This window comes from Mus pahari, chromosome 14 (genome assembly GCF_900095145.1).
Source record: "Mus pahari chromosome 14, PAHARI_EIJ_v1.1, whole genome shotgun sequence".
In the NCBI taxonomy this organism is placed as follows: Eukaryota; Metazoa; Chordata; class Mammalia; order Rodentia; family Muridae; genus Mus; species Mus pahari.
Genome location: NC_034603.1, coordinates 45,406,543 through 45,426,346, shown reverse-complemented (window position 1 = coordinate 45,426,346; position 19,804 = coordinate 45,406,543). Strand labels below are relative to the sequence as shown.

The 19,804-nt window shown below is 42.4% G+C and overlaps 1 protein-coding gene across 1 annotated transcript in view; it reads right to left on the bottom strand.

Moving 5' to 3' along the window:
* Nufip2 (nuclear FMR1 interacting protein 2) overlaps positions 1-19,011 on the bottom strand; it is a 24,473-nt gene extending 5,462 nt beyond the window's left edge. The window contains exons 1-2 of the mRNA XM_021212473.2: positions 18,621-19,011; positions 11,687-13,399 (exon numbers count right to left, since the gene is read on the bottom strand). Of these exons, the coding sequence (XP_021068132.1) occupies positions 11,687-13,399; positions 18,621-18,906 (1,999 nt within the window). The 5' untranslated portion in view covers positions 18,907-19,011. The remainder of the gene's footprint in view (positions 1-11,686; positions 13,400-18,620) is intronic.
* Between the last annotated feature and the right edge of the window lie 793 nt (positions 19,012-19,804).

Genomic DNA, 19,804 nt, shown 5'->3' with positions numbered 1-19,804 from the left:
GAACTCAGAAATCCGCCTGCCTCTGCCTCCCAAGTGCTGGGATTAAAGGCGTGCGCCACCACGCCCAGCTTAATACTTTATAATAAATATAAAACCCAAAGAATTAGTCCCTGAAAATAAATGAAAATTATTCAGGGAGATATAGGAATGAACTCTCACAAAAACAGGGTAGTACTTTTCTAATGCTGATACAAAAACCAAAAGTTAATTTACACTGTAGAACAGGGTCTTCTAACTAGCTTCACTTATTATTTACTATGTATCTGTTTATATGGACTTTTTAGAGCAAAAAAAATAAAAAATTGCTTCTCTGTGTAGCCCTAGCTTTTCTCAACTTTGTAGACCATGATAGCCTCGAACTCAGACATCCACCAGTGCCGGTCTTCTGACAGAGGCATGTGTAAACACTCCCCCCACCCAAAAATGCTAAATTTCTTTTTTTATTTTTAAAGATTTATTTATTATATGTAAGTACACTGTAGCTGTCTTTACACACAACAAAAGAGGGCTTGAGATCTCACTATGGATGGTTGTGTGCCACCATGTGGTTGCTGGGAATTGAACTCAGGACCTTCAGAAGAGCAGTCAGTGCTCTTAACCTGAGCCATCTCTCCAGCCCCCTAAATTTCTTTTTAATGAAATTTATCTTTAAAGTTTGATATTGAGGTAGGGTTTCACTATGTAACCCTAAGTGGCCTCTAAACTGACATATTCAAACTAGTCTTGAACTTGAGAGCCTTTTAAAAAAATTATTTAGCTATGTAGTGGTGGCACACGCCTTTAATCCCAGCACCTGGAAGGCAGAGGCAGGCGGATTTCTGAGTTTGAGGCCAGCCTGATCTACAGAGTGAATTCCATGATAGCCAGGGATACATAGAGAAGCACTGTCTCGAAAAACCAAAAAGAAAGAGAGAAAGAACAAAAAGAAAAAAAGTATTTATTTTATATACATGAGGACACTGTAGCTGTCTTCAGAAGAGGGCATCAGATGTCTTTACAGAGCTGGTCGGTGGTGGCTGGTGGCGTGGCGCACACCTTTAATCCCAGCACTCAGGAGGCAGAGGCAGGCAGATTTCTGAGTTTGAGGCTGCCCTGGTCTCCAAAGTGAGTTCCAGGGCAGCCAGAGCTACATAGAGAAACCATCTAGGGGGGTGGGGAGATCTCACACAGATGGTTGTGAGCCACCATGCGGTTGCAGTCAGGTTTTTTTTTTTTTTTTTTTGTAGACCAGGCTGGCCTCGAACTCAGAACCTAGCAGGGCAGCCAGAGCTACATAGAGAAACCATCTAGGGGGGTGGGGAGATCTCACACAGATGGTTGTGAGCCCCCATGCGGTTGCAGTCAGTTTTTTTTTTTTTTTTTTTGTAGACCAGGCTGGCCTCGAACTCAGAACCTAGCAGGGCAGCCAGAGCTACATAGAGAAACCATCTAGGGGGGTGGGGAGATCTCACACAGATGGTTGTGAGCCACCATGTGGTTGCAGTCAGTGTTTTTTTTTTTTTTTGTAGACCAGGCTGGCCTCGAACTCAGAACCTAGTTTTACTTTCTGAGTGTTGGCAATAAAGCCATGTTTATCTGTAGACAGGGTTTAAGCTCTAAAGCCCAGAATATCCTGAACCATTATAAAGTTCACACTACTTCTGAACTAAGGACAACTCTCTCAGTCTCCCAAAAGCTGACACTACAAATTTAAACTATACCAGTATTCCTTGTCAATTTTACAAACCAACAACCATAACCTTTTCTCCTAATACGCAATTTTCAAAGTCTGCAGATAAAATATCAGTTCCCTTATGCATTTCCCCAATCTACAAAGGTTATTTTCACATGTTTATTTTAAATAGTTTAATCATTCACTTTATAAATACGACTTTTTTTTTTTTTTGGTTTTTCGAGACAGGGTTTCTCTGTACAGCACTGGCTGTCCTGGAACTCACTTTGTAGACCAGGCTGGCCTTGAACTCAGAAATCCACCTGCCTCTGCCTGTTCTGGGATTAAAGGCGTGCGCCACCACGCCCAGCTAAGACCTTTCTATTTCTCTACCTAGGATATTTCTTTTAGTGTTTGTGGAGTTTTTTGTTTTTCCTTTTTTCTGAGATGGGGTTTCTTTTCATAGCCCAGACTGTTCTAACTCTGTAAAACAGGAAGGCTTCAAACTCAAGAGATCCATCTATCTCTGCCTCCCAAGTGCTGGCATTAAAGGTTTGTTGCACCACTGAGCTTTCTGGGATATTCTAATCTATCTTCTTTCTACTTAGTTACCAGAAAAATAAACCCTACTACCTACAAATTAGTTCCATATTAATTCATCTAGCTGAACCGGCTTCTAATTAACAAGCTGTCTTTTTAAAATTTTTACTGGTTATTGTTTATTTACATTTCAAATGTTATCCTACAAGCTGTCTTTTTTAAAAAAACAAGATTTACTATTTTATGTATGTGAGTACTGTCTTCAGACACTCCAGAAGAAGGCATTGTAGATATAGGCGTCTACTATAGATGGTTGTCAGCTACCATATGGTTGCTGGGAATTGAACTCAGGATCTCTAGAAGAACATTCAGTGCTCTTGACTGCTGAACCATCTCTACAGCCCAGAAAAGCTTACCCTTAATTTTAAAAACACTAATATATTCATTCATCTGTTCCTTTTCTCCCTCCCTCAGTATTTTCATCTTCATTTTGAGATAGGGTTTCTTGGTGTAGCCCTGGCTGTCCTGGTCTCTGTAGACCAGGTTGGCCTCCAACTTTGATTCACCTGCCTCTGTACGCACCAAACAAGTACAAGTAATGGGGAGTGTCAGGAACAAAACCAGTTGAGTATCTATAGCTTTCTTTCAAGGGTTATTTTATTAATTACATGTATATGTACAACTGGAAGACATATGCATGAGTACAGGTCTTTAAAACCTAAGACATGGTGGGTGCCATGAATTGCATGCTAGTGAGCCATCTCTCTAGCCCTATCCTGTGGCTTTCAACATGTAATCATCATCCTTTGAGCAGGAACTTCTTTTTCTGAATAAGAGACATTCTCTCTCCTCAGTCATTTCTCTAAAGTCCTGGTTCTTTCCTTTTAATGGAAAATGTACTATTTATTTAGAAGTCAAAATCTGAGTGTGCCTTATCTGTGTCTGTTGCTATTAGATGGAGGCCATTCTCTCATCCTGTCTATGTTGAGACATGTAGCTTGGCCTCCAAGATGACTTTGAGCCCCTGCCTCTACCTCCTGTACATCGATCCGCCTGCCTCTGCCTCCCAAGTACTGGGATTAAAGGCGTGCGCCACCATGCCCGTTTTTTTCAGAAAATACATTTAGCTTTGTATGACTAAAAAGATCAGATACTCTAAACTAGCTGGCACACAGATCTTCGAAACCATTTATACTACTACTATCAGTGGTTAAAATAAAAGCACTGACAGCTCTTCCAGAGTTCAATTCCCAGCAACCACGTGGTAGCCCTCTTTCGGCATGTCTGAAGACAGCTACAGTCTACTCATCTTATATATAAAATAAATAAAATCTTAGAAAAAAAAGAGAAGTGTAGAACTTGCTGCCAAGCCTATAGACCTGAGCCTGGCCTCTGAGAGCTACTCCCACTAGTTCATCCGTACATGATACATGTCAAAATTTTTTTATTCTCAACTGACTTTAGCTGATGGATAGCTTTCAAGTTATCTCACTTATCCCACCACTAAGTGTAAATTCTATCATCTCAATTTTTTTGTGTACACTAGACTACACTCCCCCTCACACCAGAAGGCAACTGTTCTTTCCTGAATTATTATATATACCCAGTTCTCCCTCTTTTTACCTTTTTATAAGATTTTTACTTTGGGTAGTTTTGTACTTAGTACCCAAGAAAAAGCATTAGGTCCCATCCCCTGGTACTGGTGTTACAACATGTGAGCTACCATGTGGATACTTTGAAGAGTAGATAAATGGTTCAAGCACATAAACCACTTCTGCTCCATGTTGCTTAGACTGGCCTCAAACTTTTTCTATGGCCAAGACTGGTCTTAAATTTGAAATTATCTTCACTCAAGCCTCGAGCAGCTGGGATCCCAGGCCTGTACAAAAAGCCCAAATTCCTACTTCTATTGTCCTATTAGATTATTTATAAGTATGTATATGCAACCTGTATGAAACAATCACAAGGTACCCACAGGAGCTGTCTACCATGTAGGTCCCACAGATAGAACCCAGGGATAGAATTTCAAAAATGCTACATTGGTTTTTGAAGCTTGGTTACACAAAGCTTAGACTGTGTACTCCTGAACCTTCTTTCCAAAGTACTGGTAAAGGCCTAAATTACTACACATGTCTTTTTTTTTTTTTTTTTAATGACTATTATAAAATACCAGCATTTTTAATGTTTGAGATGCTTTGGTGGAAATGAGACAGGCAAGATCAACTTTTTTTTTGGTTTTTTCGAGACAGGGATTCTCTGTGTAGCCCTGGCTGTCCTGGAACTCACTTTGTAGACCAGGCTGGCCTCGAACTCAGAAATTCACCTGCCTCTGCCTTCCAAGTGCTCAGATTAAAGGCGTGAGCCACCACGCCCGGCAAGATCAACTTTTAGGTTAGCTTTTCAACCAAATAGGCAACTCCCATCTCCTTTAAAGACTAGACTTTAAATTACTTTTAACCAGTTTTAAACCAATGACTCGCCTCAAAATCATTATATCTTTTTATCAAAAAATATCCAGAATATACAAATAGCCACTAGGGGTAGGAGAGACAGCTCAACAGTTAAGAGCGCTGACTGCTCTTCCAGAGGTCTTGAGTTCAATTCCCAGTGACCACATAGTGGCTCACAATCATTTGTAATGGAATCTGATGCCCTCTTCTGGTGTGTCTGTAAACATCTACAGTGCACTCATATATATATATATATATATATATATATATATATATATATATATATATATATGATTTATTTACATAATAAATAAATTTAAAAAGAAAGAACCACTAAATCTCAACAATTAAAAAAACGAAAACCCAGGTATGAAACAGGCCTTATGATCCCAGGGTTTAGGAGGTGGAGACAAATGGAACTCCTAGTCTACATATTGAGTTTCAAGATAACCAGAGCTACTGAGTGAGCTTATTAGCTTCAAAAGGGGTACGGGGTGGTGTATCTGTGTGTGGCAAATACTAAGACATGTTTGCAAATGCACAAAAATGATTAATAAGTGAAAAAATGTTAATCATCAGAAAAGTATAAATAGGGGTTGGAGAGATGGCTCAGTGGTTGAGAGCACTTCCAAAGGTCCTGAGTTCAAATCCCAGCAACCACATGGTGGCTCACACCTATCCGTAATGAGATCTGATGCTCCCTTCTGGGGCTGTCTGTATACTTACTTAAAATAAACAAATCGAAAAACCAAAAAAAAGAAAAAAAAAAAAAGAATAAAAAGAAAAGTATAAATATACTGGGCAGGGAAGATGGCTCCAGTTAAGAACACTAGCTACTCTTCCAGGGGACCTGTATTCAATTCCCAGCACTCACATGGTATCTCAGAATTGTATGTAACTCCAGTCTCAAAGTGTTTCTTCTGACCTGTAAGTACCAGGTACATATGGCATACATACAGATGTAGGCAAACCATTCATCACATAAAGATAATTAAAAAAAAAAAAAGTATAAATTACAACATACTACCCTCATAACCAATGGGATGACTACTACTAAACAGAAGCTGAGCTGGCCAAGATGCAAACCCTTATGTACTCTTAGTAGTACAATGTAAAACTGCTGTGAAAAACAGTATAGTATTTCTCAAAAACGTAAGAATCGAACTCAAGTTTTGAAAAGTTATTTCTACATCCATGCTCAGGGTGGTACCATAGTAGCTAAAATGTAGAAGAAGCAAAACAGAAGTGTCTATTACAAATACAGAAAAATGGAGAAATACGAACATATACATTCCCAGCTTTAAAAAGAAATGAAGGGCCAGGCAGTGGTGACCTACGCCTTTAATCCCAGCACTTGGAAGGGGCAGGTGGATTTCTAAATTCAAGGCCAGCCTGGTCTGTTGAGTGAGTTCCAGGACAGACAGGGCTATACAAAGAAACCGTCTCAAAAAAAAAAGAAAGGTAGGTAGGTAGGTAGGTAGGTAGGTTATACCTTCTTAGCATGGCTATGGTCCTGATTTCAATCTCCAGAAAAGAGAGGAAAAAACAGATAGATTGATTTGACTCTGCCATAATATTAGAACAGTTTTTTTTTAATGCTAAGGAGAAATGAGCTGGGCCAGGGATCATGATGCATGAAGCAGCAGCAGTGGGTTCTTTAGGCTAACCTAGTCTACATAGTGAGATCTTGTGTCAAAAACAAAACTCCAAGAGACATTAATCATGACTTTATCATGACATAAGAAAAAGAACCTTTCAGTTGATGGTTGACACTGCTCTATAATAGTATATACACAAATATAAAAACTTGTGGTGTGAGGAAATAGAAGGGCTTATTATCCATGCAGGCTAAGTAAACACTCTATACATTTTCTTTCTGGGCTGGTGAGATGGCTCAGTGAGTAAGATCATCGACTGCTCTTCCGAAAGTCCTGAGTTCAAATACCAGCAACCACATGGTGGCTCACAACAATCTGTAACCACATCTGATGCCTTCTTCTGGAGTGTCTGAAGACAGCTACAGTGTACTTACATATAATAAATAAATCTTTTTTTCGTTTTTCAAGACAGTTTCTCTGTATAGCCCTGGCTGTACTGGAACTCACTTTGTAGACCAGGCTGGCCTTGTCCTCAGAAATCCGCCTGCCTCTGCCTCCCCAGTGCTGGTATTAAAGGTGTGTGCCACCATGCGCGGCTCATAAATCTTTAAAAGAATAAAATTTTTTTCTTTCTTTCTGAGAGGGGTCTCTATATAGCCCTAGCTGTCCTGAGATTCGATATGTAAGTCAGGCTGCTAGAATGCTAAGATTAAAGGATTGATTGATCATCACAACATACCAGGCTAATGGTCATTTCTTAAAGTGCATGGTACAATATATACATAGGAAGAACTAAAAAAAAATGCTAACTGGACCATAAATCCTGTATGTTCCTTATGCTTTAATCTGTCTTCTTTTCCTGCAATGAGCTTTTACTTAAAAAGAAATATTAAGGGGCTGGAGAAGTGGCTCAATGGTTAAGAGCACTGACTGTTCTTCCAGAGGTCCTGAGTTCAAATCCCAACAACCACATGGTGGCTCACAACCATCCTTAATGAGATCTGACTCCCTCTTCTGGAGTGTCTGAAGACAGCTACAGAATATAATATATAATAAATAAATCTTTAAAAAAGCAAAAAAAAGGACTGCAAGTTATTGATATTAAATCTAAAGTATGTACCATTCCTACTGAAATGATGTAACACACCCTCCTAATATTACTAAATTAAGTTTATGAATGGTTTGTTTTTGAAGCTACAGGAAATCCACAGAACTTCCAATTCTTTTTTTTGTTTGTTTTGTTTGTTTTTGTTTTTCGAGACAGGGTTTCTCTGTATAGCCCTGGCTGTCCTGGAACTCACTTTGTAGACCAGACTGGCCTCGAACTCAGAAATCCGCCTGCCTCTGCCTCACAAGTGCAGGGATTAAAGGCGTGCGCCACCACGCCCAGCTAGAACTTCCTAAACCTAACCTTAAAAGAAGCAAATTACTACTCAACACTGAAAAAGACCAGAACACTTAAAACAATATATAAACAGGTACTCTTGATATTCCAGTTAAGCTCAAATGAGTCTCCTTTTAAAGTTTAAAAAATAAATAAAAGACTACAGAGATGGCCGAACCACTGCTGAACCAACCAATATTTAGTAGTAATTCAAAGTACCTGCCCTCCTGGAGCCAAAAATGAATGATTATCTGCTCAGTTCCGTTCTATCTAAGCAAAACAATACCTGTCTCGTCACTACAAAATTCTAGCTGCTATAATGTATTAAACTCAGGGTGACTACAACCATGTAAAATGGCAGTCTCCGTATCACTTCTACATTACAAGGAAGGACGGGCTGGGCGGTGGCGCACGCCTTTAATCCCTGGCAGAGGCAGGCAGATTCCTGAGTCTACAAAGTGAGTTCCAGGACAGCCAGGGCTACACAGAGAAACCCTGCCTTGGGGAAAAAAAAAAAAAAAAGGAAGGACAGGGAAGGGAAGGGAAGGGGAAGAGAGGTAAAGGGAAGGGGATTTCTTTTGCAGGTCTAGTCTGAGCAATATGAAATCCCTGGCTCTAAGAAACAATTCACATAAAAAACACCAACTACCTATGAAACAAAATCATCTCAATGTCTTCTTCCTATCACAAACTACAAGACACTGATTTTCTATAGTAGGCCCTAGAGAGCAGATGACACAGAAAATGACACCAAAACCACCCAACTATCCTCACAGAATTTTATATAATTAAACACACCTTAAGAACCTAATAAGTACCATTTCTCTTCTGTTCTACTTTCAGCTTCTAAACTTTTCTTTCCAAGGAGACCTAGAGAACAAGTCAAAATAATCTTGACCTGTCAAGATTCCTAAAATGCTTCTCTAAATCAGCAGCTATAATAGTGTATGCCTTTAAATAAAAAAACTTTGAAGAAATTTAGTCAACCTCAGCCACCCCTTCTTGCCCTCCACCTTGTAGCCCTAGCTGTCCTTAAGTGGCTATATTGACAAGGTTGGCCTGGAATACAGATTAGTCTGCTGGGATTACTGATGTGCCACAACACCTAACTCCTTTTGAGGAAACAAATACATAAAAAAAAATAAAAAGTACATGTATATAAAAGTACATGTCTTTCAGTTTGCAGATCAAGAAAGGCAAACTACTGTGGGAAATCCCAAGGTCCTACCCCTAGATGAAGAGCTTCAGGAAATTAGTGGACTCTAAGGAGAACTCTCCCTGTCTTTGCTAGGAAAGTAGGAAAACAGCCAGCACTAAACATTTAAGATTTAACCATTATATATTTTTTTTTTAAAAAAAAAGATTTGTTTATTTATTATATGTACTCTGTAGCTGTCTTCAGACACACCGGAAGAGGGCATCAGATCTCATTACAGATGGTTGTGAGCCACCATGTGGTTGCTGGGATTTGAACTCAGGACCTTCAGAAGAGCAGTCGGTGCTCTTAACCACCGAGCCATCTCGCCAGTCCCCCATTATATATTCTTATGTGTGTGTAAGGCTATATGGGTAAAAATAATTAGAGGTTGTGAAAAGGGAGGAGTGCTGTGAAAATACTGTCACAGCACTGTATACGAAACTACCGAAAACGCTTAAATTTATAAAAGGGAGATGGCTCAGTCTTAAGGAGCACCTCCTGCTCTTGCAGTGGACCCCAAATTAGATTCCCAGAATCCACACTGAACAGTTTACAACTGCCTGTAACTCCACCTCCAGAAGACCCAATATCCTGTTAGGACCCAAAAGCTCACGTATACCAACATAGACAGATGACAGACACACACATACATATAAAAATTCTTTCTTGATGGGGGAAAAAAAAAGCTGGGCTGGAAATAGGGCTAATAGTTAAGAATACTTGTGTCCTCCAAGTTTGGTTCCCAGTACCTTCATGGTGGCCCACAGACATCTGTAACCACAGATCCAGAAGATCTGACACACTCTTCTAAAATTTACAGGCACTGGTGTGGTGCAAACAGAAAAGTAGACTAAAAAGTTCAAACACAAATTCGTCTTCTTAGCCAGGCAGTGATAGTGCATGCCTTTAATCCCAGCACTTGGGAGGCAGAGGCAGGCAAATTTCTGAGTTTGAGGCCAGCCTGGTCTACAGAGTGAGTTCCAGGACAACCAGTGCTATACAGAGAAACCCTGTCTCGAAAAAAACTAACTAAATGAATGAATGAAAATTCATCTTTTTTAAAAAGTCAGTTATGAGCTAGAGATCACAGACTGCTCTTCTGAAGGTACTGAGTTCAAATCCCAGCAACCACATGGTGGCTCACAACCATCTGTAATCAGATCTACGCTCTCTTCTGGTGCATCTGAAAACAGCTACAGTGTACTTACATATAATAATAGTCAGTTATTCTTCTCTAAGGCAAGTTTCTTCTAGAGAAATGTAGTTCTTCATCCCTTCAATATGATGGGCTCCCTTTTTCCTACAGATTTAAAGTCACTACCAAAATGAACCAGTATTTAATTAAAAAGCAGCATACACCTTTAATCCTAGCACTCAGAAGGCAGAGACAGGCAGGTATTTGAGTTCAAGGCCAGCCTAATCTACATAGCCAGTTCCAAGATAGCCAGGAATAATATTGATATTGATTGTCTCTAAAAACAAATTACCACCTGCAGTATGCACTAGATGTTTGTTTATACCCAAAGGATGCAAATAAAAACTACTGCTTTCTCTTGGTGTGACACCTTCCATCTCAGCATTCTGGAGGCAGATGCAGATGGATCTACAAAACCAGTTCCAGGAGAGCCAGGGTTACACAAAAAAATCCTGTCTCCAAAAAAAAAAAGCAAAGTTATGCTACTCAGAAATTTTTCTTTAATTTTCAAGGTAAGGGCTCTGCCATGGCTTAAATATGGAGGTCAGAGGATCACTTGTGGAGTCATGAATTGGAATCAGGTTATAAGACTGGTGCCTTTGCCTACTAAAAGCCATCTCTATCAGCTCCAAAGAGTTCTGTTGGAAGGGTTTGGGCTACTAGGTAGAGGTTGTTGAGTTTGTGGTTTGGGGTTTTTCAAGACAGGGTTTCTCTGTGTAGCCCTAGCTTGCTCTGTAGACCAGGCTGTCCTCAACTCAGAAATCCTCCTGCCTCTGCTTCCCAAATGCTGCTAGGATTGCACCAACATTGCCCTGTGTGTCAGAAAATACATCTTATGGAAGTTCTTAGTTCCCTGCCTGGCGTTATTAAGTAGTTAGGGAACAAAGATTTAAAGGTACCACCACAGCAAATTCTTAAAAGTTATATTCAGTCATTAGCCTAAAACTTGAAGTGTATCTGTCCCATCTTATTTATGAATGATGAAGCAGCTATCTTACTTCAGACTTTCCAAATAACTGGAACAGTCCACCAGTCTAGCACTGGTTCCTTTGCATGACTTTACTACTACAGAAGACTCAAAACAAAAACAAAAACCTGGTCTTTAAGGCTGATCAATCCATGTGCCTGTCACTATTTGCTTAAATTACTTTAATAAACCACTTAGCACTTTTTTTTAAGGGAAAAAAGTGATACTTATCTTTTCTGACTCTTCAAAAACATTGGCCAATTCATTATTAACTAAAACTATGAAATGTTTTGCTAATAAAATAGTATACACTTTGAGAAGCAAGAGAGGAAGGCCAAATTTGGTGGCATACATAGGCAATCCCAGCAGCAACTGGTATGTAGAGAATCAGGATTTAAAGCCCATTTGGGTAATTTAAAACCTTGACTCTTATCACTTAAAAAAAGAAACCTGTGATCAACTGTGCCTTTATTGATCATTTTATGTTGGAAAACTANAGTCCTCTAATCTTTAATAAATTTCCAAAAATCTCAAATCAACTAACAATGAACTGATACTAATTCTTACCCAATCATTCATAATATAGAATATCAAAACATACATGTACACACGTACGTACATGTACACACACACACACACACACACACACACACACACAGTTATCACCCCATTGGAACCTTAAAAAAACAAACAAATGAGTTACCTTTAGTGTGATATACAATAGCAGCCCTCAGGTCAAAAGAACCCCAGCTATCATTCCTTTCTAGGCCTCTCTGGTATCTCTGTTCTTTGGCGGAGCCTAACAAAGTGTTCGTAGGAGAGGCCAGGGGATTTTGATTTTCTATTTCGTAGTCCTTTGAGAGAAACACTAAAGCACCTTGACTACTGGTGTCTGCTTTTTGCAGGTCACCTATATGACTGGGGTCCAAGGATAAGGCTCCACTCTCAGTAGTCCCAGGTTTTACAATGTTACCCAGAACTTGAGGACTAGTCCGTTTTTCCAGCTCATAAGCCTTGGGAAACACAGGATGCTCAGTTCCTGAGGGAATTATTTCAGCACCCTGTGAAACCAAAGTGGCAGGATATTCTCCTTGAAATGTCACTTCCATCACTTTATGATCTGACGACTTTCCAATAACAGTCTCTGGGCCAGCACTGGGCTCGTTTATAAATGATAAACCCCATTGATTCTGGAATATATCCCCCAGGTTTTGCTGATCTGTCTGAGAGGGCAGATCTACTTGTGCACTTAACAGCACTGTTTGCATATTTGAAGGGTAGATAAAAAGGCTAGATTTAATTTGTTCAACAGCTGCTGAAGTCAGACTCATGTCCTGAAGAACAGAATCAGTCCCAGTAGAGATGGGTGTTAAAGTATTAGCAGCAGTAGTTAGCAGTGGCTGACCCCCAGATGGATACACACTTCCATCAGTTCCTGCTAAAACAGGCCCATTAGAAAAACTGGCAGAAGTAACAGATTTCAGAGCTGACATGGGGACCTGGGATAACCGACTTGAAGACTGGGTCTGAGTTTCCCCAGTAGATGATGATGATGAAGATGAAGATGGTGANACAGAAGAGTTCTGTACAGTTTTGTTGAGGTTTTCCTTAACTTTGCTTGCATAACTTATTTTAGGAACTATTTTTGCACTGCTATTGTCCACTGGAAAAACTGGGGGTGGCTTAAACAAGGTCCATGAGTCCTCTTTGGAGGCAGCAGCTGAGGCATGCTTTCCTTTAGGCCGATCATCAAATTTTTTGCTACTCAAACCAGGTTTTATATCTGAGCTTTTACGAAGCATGTCACCCATAGCAGGTTTTCCACGACTTGTTCCTCCAGGTCCAGTTTCATATTTCCAAATAGGCTTTGAACCATCTACTCGCGTTCCCTTTTGTTCACTATAGTCAGGCTTTAAAGTTTCAAGTCCCTGTTTTAATGCTGGGACACTAGTCTCTTGCATTATTTTGTCCTGCACTAAATTAAGGTTTTCACAACCCTTGGCACTATTGCGCCTTGCTTTCCTTTTTTTAGGAGTGGTATATCCACTCTCAGATCCACTACCATCATTATCTGCTCCTTTGCTCATATAACCATTAGTGATATAGCCTGAACTACTTGTTATAACACCATTTGGAATCGCTATAGTATCGGTCTTATCTNCAGCCTGGGTCTCTCCAGATTTGTTTTCATAAGACTTCCCATTCTTTTTGTCCATATTGTTTTTCTGAATAAAATTCTTGGTCTTGATTCCTGCTTTTCCAAAGGTGCTGGTCTTTACAGTCTGCTTCAGGCTTGTGTCTACAACTTGCTGGTTGCCATTGAGGACCCTGGAAATAGGGTTGGGAGCTTCATCAGAACTGAGGCTCTTTAAAGATATTTCTCTTTCTCCAGCATTACCATTTATTTCACCATAGCCTATAGAAGGAAAACAAAAACAAACAAAACACATACATTTAAATCACAGTAGTACTAAGACCAAACAACTTTATTGGATCCAATACTAAGCTGTAGGGTTTGTTGTATCACATCTTTATGTAAAGAAACTGTCAGCCCATTTTACAGATTATGATATAGGGTTCAATGCCTAGGCAGAGGCAGACCTAGGACATAACTCAATTATCAGGTCCATCTTCTGGGCCAGTAGCCAGAATTAACTAGGAAGATCAGGACCTTTCAAGCAGCATGCCATAATTCTCCTCTAAATTATCTAAACAAAATAAACCTTATGAATTATATCAATGAGGATGCTAGAAAAACTGAAGCAATCATGATTGAAGCTTCCCTAAGCTACAGGGTGGAACCTTGTCTCACACACTATTTAGAATCAGTGCTACTTCAGATACAATAATCTGTAAAAGGAAAATAGTAAGTCTGTGGCCTTTGTCTCCCTTGTATGACCACTGAACTCAATCTCTAGTACTGAACCTCTCTGCACACCCAAAGAGGATATTGAGGGCTAAAAGTGACTAGTTGCCAATGTCTATCAGACAAAGCCATAAGGCCTGTGGACTTTCCCTCTTCTGGGATGACTAAAGATAGCTACAGTGTACTTACACATAATACAGAAATCTTAAAAAAAAACCAAAAAACTCTTTTTCTTACTTTTAGCTTCTACTTGGGTTAAAGGACCAAGAGGGAAAGTTAACACCCAGGTCACAGAGTAGCAGGACTAGAAATCTGTCTACAACACTTAGCTTTCTACCTGCTTGCAACACTTTCATGCTCACAAAACTACCATGAAATGAATCTAATCCTAAAGCAGTCAAGTACTTGAACATAGACTTCAATCTTTACAGCCGACATTTGTTTTGTTTTGTTTTAAGACCAGGCCAGCCTGGTCTACAAAGTGAGTTCCAGGACAGCCAGGGCTATACAGAGAAACCCTGTCTCAAAAAGCCAAAAAGAGGGCTGGTGAGATGGCTCAGTGGGTAAGAGCACCCAACTGCTCTCCGAAGGTCCGAAGGTCTGGAGTTCAAATCCCAGCAACCACAAGGTGGCTCACAACCATCTGTAACAAGATCTGACTCCTTTTTCTGGAGTGTCTGAGGACAGCTACAGTGTACTTACATATAATAAANAAATAAATCTTTAAAAAAAAAAAAAAAAGAAGTGATTTACTGGGTAAATCAGTTTTCTACTCACTAATAAAATAGTAATAAATTGTTTTATGACCTCAAAAGACCTTTGGGAAACCCTCAATTCTAACAGTAATCAAACAACAAATACATTTTCTTCTGTATGAACTTCCAGAAAAGAACATAGTTGCACAAAAACCAACTACAGACAATACTTTTTTATTTGTTTGACACAGGATTTCTGTGTACCCCTAGCCATCCTGGAACAAACTCTGAGATTTGCTTGCCTTCCTCTGCCTCCCAACACTGGGAATAAAGATGTGTGCAGCCACTGCCCTGCATAATAAACACAAAACATACTGGCATGTATCAAGTTCAAGTTCTCAACCCTTAGTAGTTAGGAAAAAATAAATTCCTTATTCCCAGCATTACATTACCATTTTTCATTTTCTAAAAACTTTGATAGCCAATCAGACTTCCTATATTACTGTGAGCTGAGCTTTGTCATACTAGGCAGATCCACCACTAAGCTCTATCGCCAGGTCCCAAATAAAAGCTTTCATGGAACAGATGTGGTGGGACATGCCTTCAATCCTAGCACTGAGGAAACAAGAAGCAGCCTACATTGTAAATTCCAGGCCAGTCAGGGATACTAAGACCCTGTCTCAAATGTTTTCTTTTTTTCCTCAGACAGACACTAACAAGACAAAAGCAGTATGTGGTTTTGTATTCTATAACATTTTCTTCTAAAGAATGCAAAATGTTAGCTGGCCGTGGTGGCGCACGCCTTTAATCCCAGCACTCGGAGGCAGAGGCAGAGGCAGGCGGATTTCTGAGTTCAAGGCCAGCCTGGTCTACAGAGTGAGTTCCAGGACAGCCAGGGCTACACAGAGAAACCCTGTCTCGAAAAACCAAAAAAAAAAAAAAAAAGAATGCAAAATGTTAAGCCAGGTCTAGTGATATGTATCACTGCAATTTTGTCTCAAACAAAAACAAAAATGAGGGGTAGGGAGACCCAAATCAATAGACTTGCCTGGACCAAAGGCAACCAAGTAAAGAACTACTTTACCATTTACTATAATTTAAGCAATACCTGTATATTCTGGCTCATTGATCATAATTTTATATATTTAAAAAAAAAAAGGTGGGCAATGTTACATGCAATAATTATTGAAGTCCAAAAAAGCTGAATGAACTACAACTACAGAATTTTAAATAAACTAGAACAATTCTATGTAATTTTACTAGTAGCTCAGATACCAGAAATAAAATCACAGGGAAAAAAAGCTCAGGTAGCAAATTCCAGCTTCCTAAGAGGGTGAGGCACCAGGATTACAAATTAAAATATAAAGGGCTGAGTTTGTAGATCAGTGGCAGATAGGTATCTCCTACCTACTACACCAAGGGTCCTAGGCTCAACTCTAAGTTTACAAAATGCAACCTACTATGCAACTTTTAATAAATCTCACTTAACTACATATTTGTCTCCCTGTGGCCTTGGTATGCACTAAATATGATAAGCACCTTTTAAAGCTTAGATATTTTAAGAAAAATGTGAAGATGGTAGTTATTACAGAAAGCAATTAAAGAATCCCTGTGTCTTTATTATTTAGGGTGCCATGAGAACTCCACTTCAAATGGACTCAGCAAACCTTGAGTCCCTATAAATCTAGCTTTTGAATTTGACACTTCAATTACTCAACATGTTTGGTCTCCTGTGTACTCTTCTGGATCCAGAAAAACAGTTTCTCATAGCTTTAAGAGTAATGGTTCATAAAAACCCGTTAAGTATTTTCTAGATTTCTTAGCACTGTACCCGCCAACCAAGCCACTTATGGAAAAACCGCTCAGCCCAACTGTTAATAACTTCTAAATTTTCTAAACCCAGTTCCCCTCCTCATTCTTCATCCCAGTTTAAGACAAATAGTGAGGAGGGCCACCCCCAATGAATGGTTCAGGGTCTGCTTCTCTATGCAGTGATGAGTCCTGTGAGGAATACATAAACCTCATAAAAGACAAATTCTAAATCTGTGAACAATATCATTGGGCAACCTTGATACTTTCTCACCTTATGAAAACCAAAACTAATACAGTTACATAATTCCTAAGTTTCTAGGCTGCTGTAAATCCTTACAATTAAACATTCTGCTCTATCATCTGTCCCTACTACCCTACAAAAGAAAATCTGATATCCATCCAGTCCTGTCTTCAAAGTTACATTGTCTACAGTAAGTTTTTCACCAGTAACTTACTTGTATTATGTGAAAGGCTAAGTTTAGCACTTCTTCATTCCCTTTTCAGTTAAAAAACAAAACAAAACGTGTGAATATATAAACTTTGATGCTTATTTTTTAAGTAGCTCAAGGCTCCACATTTAATGTTAAATAATACTCAGTTTGGGGATGGAAGTCGGTTTTAAAATGCACCAAATGCCTCTTAACCACCAAAAAGGTCTTGTCTTGCTAGTTAACAACCTCATGAACTTCCTGTTCATCATTCGAGAAACAGGGAAGCCAAAACTGCCCATTGTCCTTCCATGAGAGCATCTGGTTAATCCCTCCCACAAAGTCACTACCCCAGCTCAGAAGTTTAGGTGTTCGGTGGAAAACGAATGGAACAAGGTTTGAGAGGTTGTTCCCCATCCTCCCCCCACCCCCAATTTTTTGGGGGAGGGAGTGTAGGAAATGCGCTGCTATAACGAAAAAAGGCCTAAGTGAAAAAGCCTCCGAGGCGGAGTCGTGAGCGAACCTGGCAGGAGATGAGATTCCTGTGGCAGAGAAACTCGTGACCCGGGAGCTTGGTTCCCGCTGGGTACCCCACCCGGCCTCAGGCACCGCCTCTCCCCAAAACGAATCCCCCTCGCCCCTCGCAGGCCGGCGGAACGCTACGGCCGCCGCCGCCCGGGCCTTCTCGCCCCTTCAAGCTCCTCTTCAAGGCCCGCTACCCGCCCGCGCCTCCCGCCGCACCCGGGAGCGGGAAACGCGGCCGTCGGGCGCGCGGGGCCACGGTGCAGGCCGCTCCCCTCGTGGCCGCTTCCCTCCCCCACCCCAACCGCCCCCGCCCCTCACCCCAGGGACCCGCCCGGGGCCGCGCGGCCGCCACTGGGTTACACAACCCCGGCGCGGCGCGGCGCGGGGCGGCGGGGGAGGGGCGGCGGGCGCCCGCAGTGCGGGGGGGGGACCCGGAAAAGGGCCGCAGAGGGTCCCGGGGCAGCCGGGCCGGCGTGCCGTGTGGCCTTCGGCACCCTTCCCCCGCTCCGCTCCGCTCCTCCGCCGGCCGGACTCGGTGACAGGAATCAGCTTCCAACATGGCGGACAGGAAGCGGCCCCGCGAGGAGGAGAGAACATTCCAGCCTCGCCGGCTCGGAGGCGAACGGGCCAGGGCGCCGGCCTGCGGAGGGGCCCTCGCGGACGGACAGCGGGGTCCGGGCGCCCGAGATGGGCGTTTAGGGGTGGAAATGACCCGAGGGACGATGGGGTCCCAGTCTCTTTCCCCCCCACACACACACCCAGACGGCAAACCCCAAGGCCACAGGTGGGCTCGGGGCGGCGGGTGAGCGAGGACGCTTCCTCAACTCAGCCCCGCTCGGCGCCGCCTGCAAGCGGCTCTCGCGACACCACCCGCCTCGGGATGGATTCACTAGGCCTGAATTACATACACCTCGGGGGAATTTTTTTTTTTTTTAGGGCGGCTGAGTTTCACCCCCTTTTTAGGGGCCCCCCACATTCGTGCAACTCCAGGGCCCGCACGGGAGGGGGAAAAAAAATTCAGGCTGGACTTCCAAGGCCGAGCCTACAGCTCTGCCTCCGGCCGGCCGGGGCGGGGGCCGGGGAAGGTCACGCCGGCCTGGCTGGGCCTCTCCCATGCTAAAGGGAAGGAGAGGGCGCTGCAATCCCCACCTCGCGGCCCGCGCCGGGGGAAGAATGGAAGGGGGCATCCCCGGCCCGGCGGGACGCACACCCCGACCGGGTCCGCGCTTTTCACATCTAGCCCCACCCCCATCCCTACCCCCCCACACACCCAACCCAGTCCCCCTTCCCCCACCGCCCTCCCTCTCGGACCTGTTTTCTTCTTCGGCGTTTCCTGGTGCTGCTGGAGGGTGTGTTTCTGCTCATGTTTCAGCGGCTTAGGCTGGGCCTTGGGGCTGCCCTCGGCTCCATGCTGCAGGTATTGGTGAGGCTGCTGGTGATGGTGGTGGTGGTGGTGGTTGTGGCTGTGGTTGTAGAAATAATAATGGTGGTGGTGGTGCGACTGCTGCTGCTGCTGCTGCTGCTGCTGGGGGTGATGGTGCGGATGGTGGTGGCTGTGATGGTGCTGAGGCTGTGGCTGGCCGGGCTTCTCCTCCATTGAAAGCGGCTGGGACTCCCTGGCTGAGGCTGCGGGCTGCTGCACCGTCAGGATCTGAGACTGCTTCTCCGCGCTCGCTCGGTATATCTGAGCGCGTCTCGCCAGCGCACTGGTTTAGCGAGAGGATCTGCGAGATTGGCAGCCGCGCTCCAGCAATCAGGAGCCACGCTGCGCGTCAAGCCCCGCCCCTAGCCCAAATCCTCTTCCCTTCCCCTTCGCCACCGCCGCTTGGCCAACGCCACTTACCCTATGCAACCTCACAGGGCCGGGCCTTCAACGTCAGCATTATGGCTCTCCCTTCTATCGCTTTCTCTCCTTCACCACGCAGTTAGCGAACAGCACTTTCTACACTCCTCAGACCGAGCAAGCTGATGTCGAGTGTAGCAGATTCCACTGACGATTCTACTGGCGCTAGGAGCCATCTGTTGGTTTTGCACCTCCTAGAATGTGTTGGTGTGTGTGTGTGTGTGTGTGNGTGTGTGTGTGTGTGTGTGTGTGTGTTTCTTTTCCGGGTAGCCAGAGAGGGAAGCTCAATTTCCTTAACCCTTAAACCACGAAGGGGGCAATACAAAAAAAGAGGAAATAAATACATTGTTAAGAATACAAGAGCTTCACAACTCGATAGATGGTTTTTGTATTCTGGATTCATTTTGCTTTGTATTCATATGCTAATCTCTTCCTTTCCACGGAGGGATTATAGGGTTCCACAATAGGGTATCTGTGTAATTTTCTAAAAGGGCACAAAGGGCTTAAATCATTGTTTCTTTGTAGTTGAAAGCAAGTGAGAGGGAGGAATGAAAAAATCTACACTGAAGTTTTTTGGGTGTTTTTGTTGTTGTTGTTGTTTTTATCAAACACTGCACGTGAGGTCAACTATGGAACCATCATAGGTTTTAGA